This window comes from Phaseolus vulgaris, chromosome 4, assembly GCF_051622355.1.
Source record: "Phaseolus vulgaris cultivar YP4 chromosome 4, ASM5162235v1, whole genome shotgun sequence".
Classification (NCBI taxonomy): Eukaryota; Viridiplantae; Streptophyta; class Magnoliopsida; order Fabales; family Fabaceae; genus Phaseolus; species Phaseolus vulgaris.
In genome coordinates, this window is record NC_143501.1 from 14,306,519 (window position 1) to 14,327,302 (window position 20,784).

General features: G+C 27.6%; 2 protein-coding genes and 1 non-coding gene across 3 annotated transcripts; 1 reads left to right on the forward strand and 2 right to left on the reverse strand.

Annotated features, from left to right (window-relative positions):
* Positions 1-206: 206 nt before the first annotated feature.
* TRNAP-AGG (transfer RNA proline (anticodon AGG)) lies at positions 207-278 on the reverse strand. Its single transcript has one exon. It is a non-coding gene; the product is annotated as a tRNA-Pro (tRNA).
* A 744-nt stretch (positions 279-1,022) lies between these two features.
* LOC137837304 (uncharacterized) lies at positions 1,023-3,520 on the forward strand. The gene is made up of 2 exons (XM_068646271.2): positions 1,023-1,231; positions 2,617-3,520. Exons 1-2 carry the CDS (start codon positions 1,159-1,161, stop codon positions 3,267-3,269), a joined length of 726 nt encoding a protein of 241 aa, XP_068502372.2. The 5' UTR covers positions 1,023-1,158; the 3' UTR covers positions 3,270-3,520.
* Positions 3,521-6,266: 2,746 nt separating this feature from the next.
* LOC137837309 (elongation factor 1-alpha) lies at positions 6,267-9,245 on the reverse strand. Its single transcript, XM_068646279.2, has 3 exons — positions 9,179-9,245; positions 7,567-8,044; positions 6,267-7,461 (listed from the first exon to the last, which is right to left on the reverse strand). The coding sequence occupies exons 2-3, from the start codon at positions 8,026-8,028 to the stop codon at positions 6,580-6,582; spliced, it is 1,344 nt and encodes a 447-aa protein (XP_068502380.1). The 5' UTR covers positions 8,029-8,044; positions 9,179-9,245; the 3' UTR covers positions 6,267-6,579.
* Between the last annotated feature and the right edge of the window lie 11,539 nt (positions 9,246-20,784).

The window sequence follows — 20,784 nt, forward strand, 5'->3', positions numbered from 1 at the left end:
ATATCTTATAAAATATACTATAAATATATCAGAAAACTTTTTAATATTCTATATAATATATCTGTAAGAAAATATGAAGTCATATAATTGGTAATCAAAGCCAAACCAAAAAAAATATTCAAAAATTCAAATACCATTAAAATCCAATCTTATGTAGATTGACCTTTTTTTTTATTCAAACATATATTAAATGTAAAAACAATAATGGGGCATTCCGAGAATTGAACTCGGGACCTCTCGCACCCTAAGCGAGAATCATACCACTAGACCAAATGCCCACATTTGATATCTTATTTACCAAATAGTTTCTCGTTTACATTAAACGACTATAAGAAACCCTAAAACCGTTAGGAGTTACACCTTATTGTTTAAAAGTTTTTTAAAAACCTTGATATTCTATCAATTTAAAAACTTTTAATTAAACCTTGATATTCTAGTTACAAATAGGACTGATCTTATATATTTAGTTTAATAAAACTTTAATTGCAAGAATAAATTAAAAAAAATTATTTAATTTGATATTTTTTATTTTTTCAAAATATTTTACATATTATTATTTATCTTTTTCATAATTATGCTTTACACAATTTATAAATTTAAATATTTCTATTTAAAAAATCGTTCTATTTAATTTTTTTATTTTGTTCTAACTACTTTATTATTTAATTTTGTAGTTAATAAATTAAAATTGTTTTATTTTTATTTTCTCATTTTGAATTTATCAAGTAAATTATTTTTCTTCTTCTTTAGTCTCTAATAATCTATTAATCAACTTAGAATAAAGAACTAGACTAAAAAGTTAAAGATATAAAAATAAAAAATAATGACTATAGCATTTTATTCATGCAAACCACAGGATATTTAAAAAACATTTAATAAAACAAAAACTTTTAACAAGCCTCATTTAAAACTTAGTAATGTCATTTCTGAAATAACCTGATTGAATGACTGACTTAGCGGACCTTAACCCGGTCTTAATCGGTTCGGATCTTAACCCGGTCTTAATCGGTTCGGATCTTGACCCGCTATTGATCGGTTCGGATCTTAACCCGCTCTTGATCGGTTCGGATCTTAAACCGGTTTAAACGGATCGGACCTAAATTTATAGTGTGTGTGTGTGTGAGAGAGGGAGAGAGACTGTAATTCGGAAGCGCAGCAATGGCAAGAACCGCTCTCCTTCACTTGCTGCGATCACAGAGCTCCCGCCACGTGTGCAGAACCACTCCTTCAGGTTCTCTTCCTTCGCTATCACTGTTTCTGCTCTCTCTTTCACCACTCTTTTGCATTCTCAACGTTACGTTGCACACCAACCCCAAAAGTTTTTAACTTTTCACGATCTCTGTGTGGGTTCTTCATTTTTTTGTGGTATCCCTTGAACCGGGTTATATGGGCACCATAAAGATCTTACTGTCAATCTAAAGATTCTAATTTTTCTACCTTTTTTTCGAATGAAAAAACTTTGCTTCAAATTTTGTTATGTAAGATTTGTGAAACGTGCTGAATATCAATTTTTAGTTCACTTGTCCCGTTTACGGATCTAGAGTTGTTTGGCACCTTAGTTGCTTGATTTTGAGGCTTAAATTTAATGAAACTGGAACGAAACTGATCTCTAGTGGTTCTCAATTTTGGAAAGCAAAGTGATTCGGTGTGATAAGTTGGTTCAGGGTGAAAATAGATGAAGAAAAATGAAGAAATGTGAATTAGGGTTTGTTTGGATGAACTTCTTCCTAACTAATTTCTGCAAAAGTTTAAAATTGTAGTTTTGAAAGACTAATTAATTTGGGATAGCTTCTACAAATTAGTTTTTAGATAAGTGATTTTTACCTTTGGCAGAAATTAATTTCATCTCTTTTTTCATTTTCAGCACAGAAAAGTTTGTGTATAAAAACTTTTATTCTCTATATTACAATTCTCTGGGATTAGAATGAAAGATAAATTTAGGTATTTGAACCTGCCTTCAGTCTACTCTTACACACGCCATCTTTTTCAAATGAGACGATGATCATCCTCTTCTTATGATATCCTGCTTGAGGCCGACCTACTGACGAATTGTTACTAACTAACATGGTTGTAAGGTTATTTGACACCTAGGATCTTATGAAACTGACTCAATTGAATCATTTGTTCTGGTTTGATTTATTTCCAAGCCATGGTTGATCACGGTTTCAGTTCTTGCCAAATGCTAATACTCTGTTAGTAATGACAAAACCCATCAAACGACATAAAAGTAGGAGCCAGTAGCAGAAAAAAACTGCTTCATACATTAGTTCAAATCAGGACCCAGTAAATATCTTTAAACACCCAACCCATGTGGTTCCTTTCATGTAGTGCTGTCTTGAGAAAACATCCCTTATATAATTTTTAATATGATCTGAAATCCGTTGTTAATTTTTCATTTTAGTCTTGTAATGTGTGTCGCACCTCCCTCTTAAAATGATTCTCATATAGCAAAACTAAATTGGTTATGTTCTATAATTATAAGTAGCTCTTTGATGTTTCTGATTGCATCTAGTTAGAATCCCATGCCTATTAGAGTGTTTTCTTATTTATTGTTGTTGTAAAAGAAGATACCTATTAATACTTTTATTTGTGTATTCATTTGCTTCCATGGTTCAGTATACCAATGTTTTAGGTCCTCAACCTGTGGACGGCCCTTTAGACCCAATCCATCTTTTAAAACTTCCTCCCATCTTACTGCTTTCCAAAGAAGATGGGCATCACCAGCTCCAGCTGCAGAGGAAGATGACAAGATTAGCATTGGACCTCATGGTGGAGGACAATCAGTGGAAGATGACAAGGAAACTGGAGTTGTTTACCATGGCCCCATCTCAAACACCATAAAGAAAGTGAAACTTTTGTCTCTCTCAACTTGCTGCCTCTCGGTGTCTCTCGGTCCGGTCATAACCTTCATGACATCCCCCGACATGAATGTCATCCTGAAAGGTGCCGTGGCGTCAACTGTAATATTCCTGAGTGCCTCTACAACTGGAGCCCTTCATTGGTTCGTTAGCCCATACATTCACAAACTCAGGTGGCAGCCAGGTTCCGACAGCTTCGAGGTGGAAATGCTGTCCTGGCTGGCATCTTCAATTCCCAGGACTATCAAGTTTTCCGATATTCGACAACCGGAAACCCAGAGGCCTTTTGTGACCTTTAAGGCCAATGGGAGCTTTTACTTTGTGGACGCAGAGCACTGTCACAATAAGGCGCTTCTGGCTAGACTCACCCCACAGAAAGGGACTCGTGATTCAGCTTTCAAAAACCTGTGATCTGAAACACACTGTTTTGAGCTTTCAGGTATTTTACTGATAGCATTAGAAGAGTAAGGTATGGCCCTGCATTAATTTCAGTCTGCATGGAATTTTGTTCTACACTCGAGATTCGATCTCTTGTTCAGATACCATAAACTGTTAAGTCTGCTGAATAAATTAGTAGTAGTAGTATTTTATGCAAATTCTGTAATTTTTGCAAGCTTTTGTCACAATTATTAATGACTTTCCTCTCTTTTTTCCTTTGATTCTACGTATGTGTACATGAATGGTCTTGTCTTGTTTTTTTCTCCATGAACACGGTCCACACAGAATCTCAAAGCTGGCATTCAAGGACTAATCTGCAGCTCGTTGCTGACCAAACATCATTTTAAGCCACTAAACTGTCCTGTTTAATTCTATCTAATTTTGTCTCTACATTTTTACATATATTCTGGATTAGATTTTGTTACCCATCTCTCTTATTTGGATGTGTTTTCGTAGTTAATTGAGATTTATAGTGTTTGATAATTTGGAAGTAGAGAAGAAGGGGTGGAAGAGACGAGTTGTTCCAATGGAAAAAAAAAACGAAAAATTTAGAAAAATAATGGTGCCCATGGATTAAAGATACTTCTAAGGTTGATGGAAATGTCATTTGTAAGAAATTTCTCAGGCTTTTTCAGCGCATTAGAAATAAAAATATATACGACGATTATGTTTTAGTTTTATTAATAGTGACTTCTTACGTACTTTTTGTTTATTTGGGCATCTATAACCTATGTAGTACAAATGCTGATACGTGATACATAAAATCTCTAAAATAATCTCTAAAATGTATAAAATCTTATAGGAATACAAATTTATATATTATATAATTATAAATTATATAAATTGATAATAAAGATTTATGTGCACAAGTATCTTTTAGATTATTTTTTTGGAACAGAAAGATGTTTTTCATGATTGATTCACAAGAATTTGTTTCTTATTTTTATAGTCATTATAATTTATACAATAAAGTTTGAATTTTTAAAAAATTAACGTATTTTTTTTTAAATTATGTTAAAACCGTGTTACAATTGTGAGAAATCTAACAAATACTTTTTGAATTGAACATTTTATAATATGTTTTACAAATATCATACTAGTGTCGGTGTCCGATACTTGTATCAAATACCGACACGACATTTAAGAGGAGTGTCCGAATTTTATAGTTTATAACACTCTAAAAATATGGTTATTTTTAGCAAATAATTTATCTTACATGTCTTTTGAGCTTCTCTAATGAATTAAAATTTGTGTTAGCTCGAGAGGTTCGAATGAATTTTAAAAATACTTCTTAAAATAAAACCCAAACTAATTTAGCGTGACATTAATAAAGATGATTATAAATTAGGTTCAAAAAAAAATTGTAAAGCTATAAGGCGAGAACAATAGAAACGATAGTAAAACATTTAATTTTATACTATTGTAGCTTATCTTCACTATATTTGATTCTGCTTTATACTTCTCAATGGGTTCTACCAATTATAAATTATTACAAGTAGTCTTGTGTTTCTCAAATTCAACATATTGAATCCTTCACTAAGTAACTGTCTTAATTTTTTAATGTCTTTGTCTAATCCTCAAAAATCTTCGCCTAATTTTTATAATTATCACACTAGATTAAACTTTTTCTAATACTTTTTATCCTACTCTATTAAATTCTTACACGCACTCAAATATATTAATGTTTATAGTTTTAGCACTTATAATAATCCCATTTTAAATATATTTAGTATTCAAGATTGACGTAATAGTATTTGGTTGTTTACATAATATGTATTTTTTTCTATTTTTATTTGGTGTCTTAATTTTTATAAGGTAGAAGAACTATTCTTTCTTATATTTTTATAAAAGTATACTTGCATATATTATTTAATATTAAAATGTTATAATAAAAATGTCAAAACCAAACATAATTTTGAAAAGGTATACTTTGTTAAATAAAATAAAATGTTATTAAATTTATAATTTTGCATATCATCTTCAATAACATATAACTAAAATACGTCAAGTTAATTTAATTTTTATGTGATAATTATTTTAGAAAATCTAGAAGATAATATAAGTGCATTTTTTTCTTACTTTATAACAAATGTAGACATAAATAAAATAAAATGTGTAAAGTTCATGACATGTAAGATAAAATACTTGAAAGTTAATTTTTTTAATTATAAGGAATCAATTTGATTCACAAATCAATCAGATTTAAACATTAATCTTAATCACAATAAATTCAATTTAAAAAAGATACTATTATTTGGAACAGATTCAACAAAAATAAGATTCTTTAGTCTTTTTCAGTGAAAATATTAAAATTATGGTTAAATATTAAATATTAGTTAAATGAGTATCATTTTTTTAAAAGAAAAAATGATAAAAAATATTTTGTTGACAGATCGTTTCAAATTACCCAAGTTTATTTTTGAAAAAGAAAACCAGGATCCAATGGACAAAATCTGAAATCCTGATCTCAGAATTTTAATGTTGTTCTCCTTTTGTTATGAAAATAAATACTTTTATTATTGTTCTTCATTGGTAGTAGATACTAAAAGTAGATACAATTTATTTTCAAATTATAGAAATAAATTAATTGACAATTATAATAGTGTAATTTTGTATTAAGAAATACAAGCATTTAAGGGATAAGATCTAGATACAATTGATAATCAAACACCTTTCCAAAAATATATTCCTAGAAAAAGTACACCCAAATTTCATTATTTTTCGTACGTCAAAAATATTAACTACCACAAAATATAAAAGATACACCTCAATAAAAACAATTATTTTTTAAAAAAAACATCCTTAAAACAAATCCTTCTCAATTTGAAAAAAATGAAAGTTTAATTTGGTTATCTGTTGTTGAATATTTGCATGTAAAAGGAAAAGCAGACGATAAATAATTATACAAGGCAGATAATATTTAAAATGACAGATAATATTTAAAATGCAGAAAAAAATTAGGAAACAGGATTTAAAACACAAATATAAAAGTCCGATATTTAAAATGCAAACAAACCACGCAGCAAAGCCGTAAAACTTGCTGCGCTTACAAAAATGTAATCAGGGGTTCTCACAAAAACACAAAAACACATAAAAAGACATAATAATAGTAAAAGAGCCGCCACCGTCGATCAAGAACCCAATTCTGGGAACAAAAGTTCGGAGATGATGGCGGAAACTTCAAACTAAGTACGAAAAACAATCTACCTAGCGATGACACAAGAGTACAAGCAAGAAACCAGCATTTATTATAACCATCCCCTGTTGAACCGCCCAGCACGATTCACTTCTTCTTCTGTGCGGCCTTGGTGACCTTGGCTCCAGTGGGATCCTTCTTCTCCACGCTCTTGATGACTCCCACAGCAACAGTTTGACGCATGTCCCTCACAGCAAAACGACCAAGAGGGGGATACTCAGAGAAAGTCTCCACCACCATGGGTTTGGTTGGAATCATCTTAACAAATCCAGCATCACCATTCTTCAAGAACTTAGGCTCCTTCTCGAGCTCTTTGCCAGATCGCCTGTCAATCTTGGTCATAAGTTCAGCAAACTTGACAGCAATGTGGGAGGTGTGGCAATCCAGAACAGGGGCATAGCCATTTCCAATCTGACCAGGGTGGTTCATGATGATAACCTGGGAGGTGAAGTTAGCAGCCTCCTTGGCAGGATCATCCTTGGAGTTTGAAGCAACATAACCACGCTTGAGATCCTTAACAGCAACATTCTTCACATTGAACCCCACGTTGTCACCGGGGAGAGCCTCTGTGAGAGCTTCATGATGCATCTCCACAGACTTAACTTCAGTTGTCAGTCCAGATGGTGCAAAAGTCACCACCATACCAGGCTTGATGACACCAGTCTCAACACGTCCCACAGGCACAGTTCCAATTCCTCCAATCTTGTAAACATCCTGAAGAGGAAGCCTGAGAGGCTTGTCAGATGGCCTCTTGGGCTCAGAGATCTGGTCAAGTGCATCAAGCAAGGTAGGTCCCTTGTACCAGTCGAGGTTTGTGGACCTCTCAATCATGTTGTCTCCCTCAAAACCAGAAATTGGTACGAAAGGAATTTTGTCAGGGTTGTATCCCACCTTCTTCAAGTAGGAAGAGACTTCCTTCACAATTTCATCATACCTAGCCTTGGAGTACTTGGGTGTAGTAGCATCCATCTGACACAGAGAAAGACAATTAAGATTTTTTAAAATAAATTAAACTTTAAAGAAATTGACCGAGGAGTAATTACTGAAAGGCTTAACATCCAAAACATAAATTACCTTGTTACAGCAACAAATCATCTGCTTCACACCAAGAGTGAAAGACAGAAGGGCATGTTCACGAGTCTGTCCATCCTTAGAAATACCAGCTTCAAAACCACCAGTGGTAGAATCAATGATGAGAACAGCACAGTCAGCTTGAGATGTTCCGGTAATCATATTCTTAATGAAATCCCTGTGTCCGGGAGCATCAATGACTGTGCAGTAGTACTTAGTGGTTTCAAACTTCCACAAGGCAATATCAATTGTAATTCCTCTTTCACGTTCAGCCTTGAGCTTGTCAAGCACCCAGGCATACTTGAATGACCTCTTGTTCATCTCAGCAGCTTCCTTCTCGAACCTCTCAATCACACGCTTGTCAATGCCTCCAAGCTTGTAGATCAGATGGCCAGTGGTGGTGGACTTCCCAGAGTCGACATGACCAATGACCACAATACTGATGTGAACCTTTTCCTTACCCATAACTGCGTTTGAGTATCTGCAAAAAGCAACAACCAAATGCATACATTAGCATCATCTTAAACCAAAAAATAGCCACATCACACAAAGGAGATGGGTTCGCATATACAACAAACCATGGATAATCATAAATAATATATTGGGTAATATCTAAACAAAGTTTACATTATACATACCAACTAAAAGTAACGGCAATATATAAGAAGAAATCACACAACAAGCTTTATATTACAAGACATGTATAACCATTAAAACATTAAAATATCGGGTAATCTCCAAATTCCTTGCACACAAACTTCATATAAAGCAGGCATACAACTATAAGCAACGCAGACAACAAGCTATTAGTAGGTATAATTCATTAGAACAAAGGGAACACAAAACAGATTACATACTCGCAAAATAAAAATATTGACACATTGACACGTCAAAATTAAGTTTCTACGCCACATGCAAACAAGGTATTCAAGACACCCACACATAAGTTACTACACCACATCCAAAAAAGGTATTCAAGACACCCACGCATTTATATGTCTATCTCGTAAAGTCAGCAACTTGAATCGATTAAAACCAAAAGGTTAAACCACACATTTACCATGTCATCTCGTAAAATCAGCGACTTGAATCGATTAAAATAAAAGGTTAAACCAAACAATTATCATGTCATCCCGTAAAATCCGCAACTTGAACCATTTAAAACCAGTGGGTTAAACCACACATTTATCATGCCATCTCAAAAAAACTACAACTTGAATCGATTAAAACCAAAAGGTTATAGATCCATCCATCAGAATTGAGAAAAATCTTAAACAAAAAGCAAAAGTTTAATCAGATCTGGATCCATGGATTTGAATATAAAAAACACAAATCCACAAAAATCAAATCAAATCTGAGTATTTCAAAGGTACAAAACCAAACGAAAAAAAAAATCATTTTTTGAAGACATCTTACCGATTATAACCAAGAACTCAAACAAAAATTCGAAAAAAACATGAAATTCATGTGAAACAATTAAAATTCATCAACAAAACAGAGATATAATGAAGACATAAACAACATATAGAAAACCATATGCAGCAGGCAACACAATCCAATAGGATAAGCATGAATAGAAGAATTAAAACTAATGAAACGGCATAAGAAAACGTACCTAGAAGAAGCTGCGCTAAAACCCTAGCCGCAAGAGAAGAAAGGAGAATGATAGAGTGAAGAGAAGTGAGGAAACGAGGGTTAGAGGGTTTATTTATAGGCTACAAGTTTTTTCCTCTGTTGACGAAAATACCCTTATTATTTTAAGTAGTTCCATTTGGATCCTTTTTCCTTTCGCTTGCTGTGCGGGAGGCCCCGAGAGTGTCGTGATGAAGCCCTGGTTAGGGTTTAATTATGCGCCCACCAAAACGACGTAGTTTAGTGCAGTTTCCAAAACAAATCTTTTAAGTATGGTATAATAGATTAGTTTTACATCATATCATTTTTATATTTATGTATTATCTTTATTTTAATGTATTTTTCTTTAATTAATTAATTTTGCAAAAAAATAAATTTGCATCAAATATTAAAAATAATTTTGTCAAATATAATAATTTCATCGAGTTGGTAAAAGAACTTTAAAAAGTAATGTAATTTAATTTTTATTTTTTCTATTTAATTATAATAAAAAAAGTATTAAACAAATTTAAATTTATAACATAATAAATATAATTATATTAAAACAACTTTTTTATTCTCAATAATGATAAATCACTAATTTTGATTTGTTATTATTAATATAAAACTAAAAAAAGAAAAATATAATTTTGAATTAAAAAAATGTGTTTTTTCAATAAATTTGGTAACTATTTTACTTTTGTAAACTAATATATTCTCATTTTGTAGAAAGCAATTATTAATTTTAAATTTTAAATGTGTAGTCGTTGAAACTTTTTAATTTTTTTTCCTATCATTGTCTATCTTAAAAATTATAGTATTTCTTTTTTTATAAAAGTTTCCATGTCATCATTTTTTATTATTTAGTTTACTATTACTAAATATCATGCAATATATTATATTTTTATTTGTTTACAGTTATTAAATATCATGTAATATTTATATTTTTTTTTACAGTTACTAAATATCATGCAATATATTATATTTTTATTATTTTATGTAGTAGAGATTTAAGTAAAATTCTATAAATATCTCATTAATATAATTTATTTTTTTATAAAATTTGGTTTTTTTAATATGAATAGTTAAATTGCATGATTTTTAATTATAAATTTATAAAATTTAGATCTTATATAAGACTTGTGATTTGTCAATAATCTAAATAAACAACAAATTGTACAAAAATTAATATTTAAAATTAAATAAAATATTATTATTCATATATATTATATTAAGAGTGTATATTTATAATTTATTTTAATAAATACAAATATATTATACTCATCTATCAATATGATTCCTTTTTATAAATAAATTTTAAGAATGATATTATAGTTTAGTTTCGTTTTGAAAACTATTTTTCCAAAACAATTAGCAAACAACTTTCTGTTTTTTCTTCTTCCATTTTCATTGTGTTTTTTTTAACTTTTTATTTATTTCACGTTGTAATTCAATTTTTATTTTTCTTAAGAAAATCAAATAAATCATAATACTTAACAATCTATTTTTTTTTTTTAATCTTGATAAGAATATGCAAATAAGAAAATAATAAATATATTTTTTAAATTAAAAGAATTGTAAATGATATATTTTATATAAATTGATTATTATTATTATAACTGAATTAATAAAGATATTCATTAACAATAATTTTATTTCCTTTGAATAATATGTTGAAAAATATCATAAATATCAATCTTTATTTTTATTTGGACTTCACTTTAAAATATATATATATATATATAAAAGTTGATATTTAAAAGATACGAATATGAATATATATATATATATATATATATATATCATTTAGATAAATATAAATACACATAATAATAGTAAAAATAAAAAATGCGGTTAAAAGACGCAAGAGTTTGTCCGTAATTTTTATTAGCAATCGTTAAGTGACAATAAATAAAATAAAATTTTAAATCTAAAAAAATACTTTGTTAATTGCTGAAATTACAAAATGACAAAATAAATTAATAAAATAAAATATTAATAAATATAAAATAGGAAATTCATATTTGTATAATAACAATTGAAAAAAAAATAGTTTAAAAAAAGCAGTACCAATTTTTGCGCTCTCTCCAAATAACATGGTCCACATCTAATAAATTTTTAAAACTAAAGGTTCATACATATCAACATATTCAGAAAAAATGTTTGCATATATGTTTTATGTGTTCTCTTTGTGAAAAGCATGAGAAATTTATTCAACATTTATTTTTTTGAATGTTCTAATGTTTTGCATATTTGGAGTTGGGTTTGAAAAAAATTTCTTACTCCTCATTTCTCCTAAAATCTAGGATCTTCTTTTTTTATTAAGAGTGATGGTAGTCATTTGCTTAAATTGATTAAGCTTGTTGTGATAATTTTTTTATTTGGATAATATGGCGTATGTGGAATTATACTATAGATTTTAGGATAAGATTGATGTTTCTAAGGCTATTATAGTAATTAAAGATTTAGCTTGTCTAGTGAAAAATTTGTCTAAAGCTTCCATGAAAAATGATATGTTGTATTTCAACATGATTAAGTTTTTTGGTATTAATACTCGTACTGGTAAAGTTCTTCCTCCTCCTCCGGTTATATGGGAATTTTCTTCACTGGACTGGATTAAAATTAACACTTATTGGTAAAGTTTCTTGAAGTTCATACTACTATGATTGTTGAGTTTTATGGAGTTATACATGTTATAGATGAAGCTCAAAAGATGAAACCATGATGATTCTGGCTTGAATGTGATTATGTTTTTGTTTGTGCTGTGTTTTACTGCTAGGATCGTGACGATGAAATATTATTTGTCTTAATTACGGTGAAAAAAATAGGTTTATTGTTATTCATATTTTTCGTAAAGGGAATGTATGCTGATAAGTTGACTAATTTAAGATTTATTCATAAAGAATCATTTTATTGATATACTAGACTTTCATCTGGTTTATTCTTATAATTCTTTATAAATATGTATAATCTACTTATATTTTGGTTTAGAGTCTTCTATATTTTTGTATTTTTGTATTTTTTAATAATAATACTTTTTTCATGTGATGGCAGATGATTGTTGATGTCAAGTTGCATAACGAGATGAAAACTTTTATATAAAAAAATAAACAATTCTAATAAAAAATATTTTTTTTATATATAGAAATAGATTATTATTATTATGACAAATAATTTTAATTAATCATCCTACATGTGGTTACTGAATATAATAAGATAAAATATTGGCTCAACATGGTTGCCACAAGGTAGCATATTTTTACGTGTAATACCTAAATGTGTTCTTTATTTATAATTAGCGAAAATATATGTGTCCGTAATTTTTATATAATATTATTAAATTGTACGTTTATAAACATTATATATTTTCCAATTAATATACTTATAAGATATTTAAAAATATTACCTATAGGATTTGGATATCGGTTTATTATCAACAGAAAATATTTTGTTTAATAAATCTTAATCATATATTAAGTAAATTACTTAATACTAAAAAAACATAGACGCTTTTTTTCATTGTTATTCATATTTTTTATTTTTTATTATTATATGTATATTTATGTTTATTTACATTAAATATAGATATATGTATTATATAAATATATGTATTCGTATCTTTTAAATATCAAATTATTTATATATATATATATATATATATATATTTTAAAGAAAATTATTAAATTATTTTTAAAGGAAAGATCAAATAAAAACAAAGATTGATATTTGAAATATCATTTGTTTTTTATTATTCAAAGAAAATAAGATTCTTTATTAATTAAATTATAACAATAATCAAATTATATAAAACATATCATTCCCAATTCTTTTAATTTTAAAAATTTTATTTATTATTTCTTTATTTGCATATTCTTATTATTGCTAAGGATTATGATTTATTTGATTTTTATACAAAAAAATAAAAATTGAATTGCAACGTGAAATAAATAAAAAGTAACAAAAAGACATGATGAAAGTGAAAAGACAAAACAAAAAGTTGTTTGGTGAACCCCAAATTTTCAGTACGATAAACAAGAAAAACTAAATAATTTATATATATTTATATAATTTTGTTTTGGAAAAACAATTTTCAAAACCAAACCAAACTATAATATCATTATTAAAATTTATTTATAAAAAGGAATCATTTTTATATGTGGATTAAAATAAATTATAAATTTATACTCTTAATATAAATATGTGAATAATAATATTTTATTTGATTTTAAATATTAGTTTACTTATAATTTGTCGTTTATTCAGATTATTGAGATCTAAATACCATATAGAATCAAAATTTTCTAAATTTTAAGTAAAAATAATGCAATTTAACTTTTCATATTAATAAAATCAAATTTTAAATTTACTAATTTTATAAAAAAAATTACATTAGTGAGATATTTATGAAATTTTACTGAAATCTCTACTATATACAAATAATAAAAATATAATATATTGTATGACATTTGTAACTGTAAACTAAATAATAAGAAATGAAAATTATAATTTTTTTAAGAGAGATGAAAATATAAAAAAAAAAAATTAAGAACAACGTCTACACATTTAAAATTTTAAATTGGCAAGTGCTTTCTACCAAATAGCAGTATTAGTTTAAAAAAAAATAGTTACCAAAATTATTGAAAAAAACACAATTTTTTTTCCTATTTATATTCTTTTTTTTAGTTTTAGTTTTATATTCCGTCTAGACTAGAGTATTCAGAAGAGCGTACCTTTACTCTCAAACCTTTTTTTATAAACATTTCTTCAACAATCATCATAGATGAAAATATAATCTCAACATCCAGAATAATATCATTCAACAATAATCTCTTTTACCATCTACATGTTAGTACCAACATTCTTAACCGCTTTTACTTGCATTTAATAATATACTATAGCTAATTCAATTATTATTGCATTTAATTAATTATATTTTTCCTATAAACTTACCAAAAAATTTGGGTTGACCTTGTAGCGAACTTTTGGACCTATGTCTGCCCCAAACCGAGCTAGACATAACTGAGTCAACCGAACTGACCATACCTAAACATTGGACCAATACAACAATAAACCAAAATTAATGACTTAGTAGTTTTGAGAATGAAAAATTATTTTAATATAATTATGTTTATTTTGTCATTGAACTATTAAGTTGGTTATGTTTTTTACAATATATCAATAATTTATAAATTACAAGTGTTAATAAAAGTAAGATGAGTAATTAATTGTATCAACAAACAATAATTTATTTTTCAAACTTAATATTAATTATATTAATAAGAGTATAATTGGTAACAAAATGTGTAGAACAGAAATCTCTAGTCGATGTGGGATCTCCAACACACTCCCCTCACGCCGAGAGTGACAGATAGAAGCTCGTGCGTGGGACTATATATTATGGGTGGGTGGCACGATAGGCCCAACACTCGCTAGGATAGGCTCGAAATGGCTTTGATACCATATTAAGAAGTGGACTTTAAGCCTAACTCAACCCCATAAAACCGGCTCAATGAGGTGAGGTTTGCACCCACTTATATACTATGAAAAGTTCTAATCTCTAGTCGGTGTGGGATCTCCAACACAAACTTTTACAAATTTTAAATATTTGTTTGTATTATAAAACTATAATAAATTTAAAAAATTCATAAATCTATAATAAATAATTTATATGCTAAATTTAAAACTATATAAATTATACAAATATAAAATTATAAAACTAAATTACATAATAAAACCTATGAAATTATGTAATAATAGTTATAAAATAATATAAGAATGTAAAATTATGTAAAGTTCTATACAATTATAATTGATTATATAAGGTATCATAAAATTATATAAACCATTTAAAAGTGTGTAAGTTATGTAAATTATAGAACTATGTAAAATTATACTATTGATATAATAAAATTATAAATTATACAACTTGTATGATTAATTTAAATAACAAATTTAAAAGTATTATAAATTTGTAAAATTTATAAAATCTGACTTTAAATTATCTAATAAATTTTATTTCAAGAAAGTATTTCAGTTTTAGAATTTTTTTTAAATAGTAAACTTGCAACACAAAAATAAAAAGATTGGGTGGGTAAAGCTTCGATAAACCTTAGGGTATTATCCCATTCTTGTTGGTCGTCAACTTTAAAAGATAATTAATTTAAGTATTTTCAATACTTTTGCATCTTTTGAACTTCTACCAATCCTTTTGCTTGAAGTATTTGCAACCTTCTTGTTAATTTTTTGTGGGCAACTATTTTCTAAAAGAGGTTAATACTTTAACAAAGAGGGTAATAGTTTTATTAAAATTTTACATTAATTTTTTATATTTTAATTTTATTGTTTTTTAATATTAAATTTTGATTTGGCTTGAATGGAATGTTGAACTTTGTAAGATTATCAAGATTAAGATCAAGGTTTAAAAAAATTGTAGCAGCAAACAATGTAAAAACATAATGCATATGGTAATGTTCTTCGAGATCTTCCCATTTCAAGTTTAGAGTAACTTTTATGTTCATCAAACGCCTTATGCAAGGGTTGTATATTGGAAGTTGTAGAATCTATCACCATATGAATTGAATCTGTGTCTTCCATGACAAATAAGTTGAAAAAAATAATACAAATTACCAAACTTCCAACTTATATAATATCTAATAGATCAAATCAACAGTGGGCATAAAAGTCATAAAAGCTTTGCCCACAAATTGGGTTTAGGATTCACTAAATTTAACATCTTATTTAAAAAGTATTATTCACCAAATTATTCATTATTAATTTTTTGACAATATCTTTGGCGGCTTGATTCACACTAAGATTTCCAAAAACACTACTAAATACATAAATTTGACATGAAAACATAATAACTTGCCAAAAATAATTCAGGATCCAAAAATTTCATATAAAAGAAAAAAAAACTAAAAAATCTTTCATTGCTTTGTTAGGTGTGTACTTTTGGAGTGGAATGTCAAGGAAATCGCTCAAATTAAACCAAAATTGAGAGAGAATTGAATGGTAAATAAAAACTCAAATCTGCCTTGAATAAACATTTTCATACAAAAATATATAAAAAAAAATAAGAAAGCAATAGAAACAAAAATGTTCAAATCCTATAAATGAAATGAAACTTTGAAGCTTCTTTTATAAAACTCTGAATTTGTACTAATTATCCCGTTCATTTACATCTCAAACCTCAAGAGCCATTAAAACATTTCACCGATTTTATTCCCAAACGTTGGCTTCCACATCATAATCTCCACTTAAGCGACGTGGCTTCGACGACTACTGCCAGTGAAGAACCTTCCAAAACTTCAAAACAACACCGAGAACCATTGAAACATTTCACCGATTTTATCCCCAAACGGTTGACTTTTGCATCATAATCTCCACCTAAGCAATGGGGCTTCGACGTCTATTGCCAATGAAGAACCTTCTAGAACTTCTAAACGACATAGTATTTGAAACAACCTTTTATTAAATAGTATTACTTTTAAATAATAAAAATTAAAAAGTAACTAAATATGAACAAAAACAGACATAACTTGCTCATATCCCTTTTCTCGTATCCTTTTTCTTTCTTTCGTACTTGCAACCATTTGTTTTGGTAGTTCCTCTCTCTTTGGGTATTGTTGATTCTCTTTAACTTTAGGTGTTCTCTAACTGGGGACACTTTTGAACTCTTTGGTGAGTGATACGACCCAAATCCATAAAGAGATGACCATGAATGTCAACCTTGAAGGGTCATCTCAACAAGCAAAAGAAGAGGTCGTCAATAAGAGGAATGGTCAAGGACCACAACACTTGATGTTCTTCTTAATGGTGTTCTTAATATTAAGGCCCAAGCCCAACACATGTTTTCATCATCCATCATGCCTCAAAAGATTACTTAGAGCAAGGGCACAAACATTAATAGATGAGCTTCAATTGATATATATTTTTGTAATTTATTTAGAATAGATTTAAATAGAACATAAAATGGAGGTGTGGATAGGAGTTTAGGGCTTATGATAAGAAGTAGCAAAGTTATAGTTTCCATGTGAAATCACACCTTCCATGTGACTAGTTTTGGGCAGCATTTTCAAATGGTTTCCATTTGAATTTCCCACATATTTCCTTCATGAAAATCGAACCTATATCACTATAAATAGGGATGCTTGGTTCATGTAAAGACACATTGAAATTGAAGTAAAGTTACTATACTCAAATTGAGTGAGAATTTGTGAGACTTGTTTCTCCTTTCCTAGTCTTATCTTGTGAGTCTTTGGGAGCTCTCAAGTGGTGGCAACCTTCACTCATCTTGGAATCTATTCACCTTCCAAGTGGCGTGTTCCTCTTCCCTTGCTTCAACCACATAAGTTTCCCTATCATTCATCTTATAATTCCATTTCCATTCCATATCAAATTCAAAACATGTCTTGCTCATTTGTTCTTATTTTCAATCAGTATAATAATATTAGTTTTTGAATCTAATCGGTTGATTTGTGTTGTATTTTGAATTCAATCGGTTCAATCTCTTTGTTTGATGTTTTTAATCGATTAAATTGTTCTTGTTCTTGTGTTCATGTTTCCACACAATGTTTAGCATTCACTCATCACCTGTACTTGTGTTCTTCCTTTGATATTTGGAAATTAACATCCACATCTACTTAACACTTGTTAAGTTAATGTCTAGTGGGAATTTTCCTTAGATTTCTCACCTTAATTGCTTAAGAATTCATATCCTAATTCTAAAAAGTGTCACCTAATGAATCAACCTAAAATCAACTCACATTAGTGAGTATTTGTGGTTTTAATTTGATTGCTTTCATGTTGAACTCACGGTGCCTCCTTGCGTCCTGGATCTATCATTGACTTTCTCTCCTCTTAGTTGCCTTATAAAATGAGACACGTTTATGCTTCAAACGCTTTGGGAAGTGTGAGGAGGAGGAAGCAATGGTAGTTGTTGTTGTACAATGGTGATTGAAGAGGGACCGAGACAGGTGAGAATATGAGAAAAACATGGGGCGTGAAGGTAAAAGGTTCAAGATGTGTCAAAATTTATGAGCATTTTTTTATTTGGAGTTGAAATATAAAAAGGAAAAGGAAGTGGGTGTAAGATACCCTCCTTTCATTATGCAATTATTTTTTCAAAATAAATTATCTCTTTCAATTCAAAACGGTTGCTTCATTTTTATTTTTTATTTTATAAAAGTTTTCATGTTAGACATTACTATGCAACTTGACATCTCAGCTAGGCTGACACCTCAGGTAACAACAATCATCTACCATCACATGAAAAAAGTATTATCAAAAAAAGAAAAAGAAATAAAATACAAAAATATGGGGGATTAGACCAAAACCAACATGTTAACAAAAACGGTACATAGATAGACTATACCTATTCATAAAGAATTCTAAGAACAGACTAGATGGAAGTCTATTATACCAATGAAATGATTCTCTATGAATGAACCCTAAATTAGCCAACTTATCAGCACATGCATTCCCCTCACGAAAAATATGAGTAACCCTAAATCTGATTGTCCCACAGTAATTAAGACAAGTATTCCATCGACTACGAAACAGCCACGAAACATTAGTCCTAACAGTAAACGTAGCACAAACCATTATGTAATTTTAAATTTATTTATCTCTCGTAAAACAGACCCTCCCTCTCATTATGCAATTAATTTTTAAAATAAATTATCTATTTCAATTCAAAACGTTTGTTCCATTTATTTTAAATATTTTAAAGAAAAATAAGAAATAACACGATGCCCAAAATACTAAAATAAAATCAAGTATTAATCTAAATATAAAATAGAAAAAAAATTTAAAACAGTTAAGTGGAGAATCCATAAAAAAAAATGGATGGCCATTGTACAATGTTTTTCATGCTGTTGCATAATATTAGGCATTCATTGATTGATAAGTCCTTAACATATGGTTACTGAATATAATAAGGTAAAATATTAGCTCAACATACAAAGTAACATATTTTTACGTATAATACCTAAATATATGTGTTCTTTATTTATAATTAGCGGAAATATATGTGTCCATAATTTTTATATAATATTATTAAATTGTACGTTTATAAACATTATATATTTTCAATTAATATATTTATAAGATATTTAAAAATATTACCTATTGGATTTGGATAATATTTTGTTTAATAAATCTTAATCATATATTAAGTTCGTTACTTAGTAGCAGAAATACAGACACTCTCATGTTTGTGTATTCATATTTTTTATTTTTGTTATTATTATATGTATATTTATATTTATTTAAATAAAATATAAATATAAAGATAAATATACGTGTATTATATCTTTTAAATATTAAATTATTTATATATATATTTTAAAAAAATATTAAATTATTTTTTAAAGAAAAGAACAAATAAAAATAAAGATTGATATTTGTAATGTTTTTCTGCGTATTATTCAAAAGAAATAAAATTATTGTTAATAAATATCTTGATTAATTAAATTATAACAATAATTCAATTATATAAAACATATAATTCGTAATTCTTTTAATTTTAAAAAATTACAAAATTTTATTTATTATTCTTTTATTTGCATATTATTATTAGATTGCTAAGGATTAATATTTATTTGATTTTTATAAGAAAAATAAAAATTGAATTATAACGTGAAATAAATAAAAAGTAAAAAAAAAGATATAATGAAAGTAAAATAAGAAAAAACAGAAAGTTATTTGGTGAGTCACAATTCAGTAGGAAAAACAAAAAAGCTATATAATTTATATATATAATTTTGTTTTGAAAAAACAGTTTCCAAAACCAAATTAAATATAATATCATTCTTAAAATTTATTTATAAACAATAATCATTTTTATATGTAGATATAATATATTTGTATTTTTTTAAAATAATTTATAAATCTATAGTCTTAATATAAATATGTGAATAGTAATATTTTATGTGATTTTAAATATTAGTTTACCTACCATTTGTCATTTATTCAGATTATTGACAGATGCTAAGTACAATGTAGGATCCAAATTTTATAAGTTTTAAGTAAAAAACATGCAATTCAACTATTTATATTAATAAAATCAAATTTTAAATTTACTAATTTTATAAAAAAATAAATTACATTGATGAGATATTTATGAAATTTTACTTAAATCTCTATTATATACAAATAATCAAAATATAATATATTTAATGACATTTAGTAACTTTAAACCAAATAATAGGAAATGCTTTTATAAAATATAAAATAATAAGAAGAGATAAAAACTATAATTTTTAAGAAAGATGAAGATATTTTTCTGGTTAATAAACATACTCCATATTTAAAATTTAAAATTGATAAGTGTTTTCTACCAAATAATATTATATTAATTTACGAAAAAAAATACCAAAATTATTGAAAAAAACACAATTATTTTTTCCTATTCAAAATTCATTATTTATATTCTTCTTTTTTTATTTTAGTTTTATATTCAATCTGGAGTATTAAAAAAATCGTACATTTACTCGGGTCTCAAACCTTTTTTATAAACATTTCTTCAACAATTTTTATCAATGAGAATATAATCTCAACAACATCCATAATATAATCTTCAACAACAATAATATCATTCAAGAATAATCT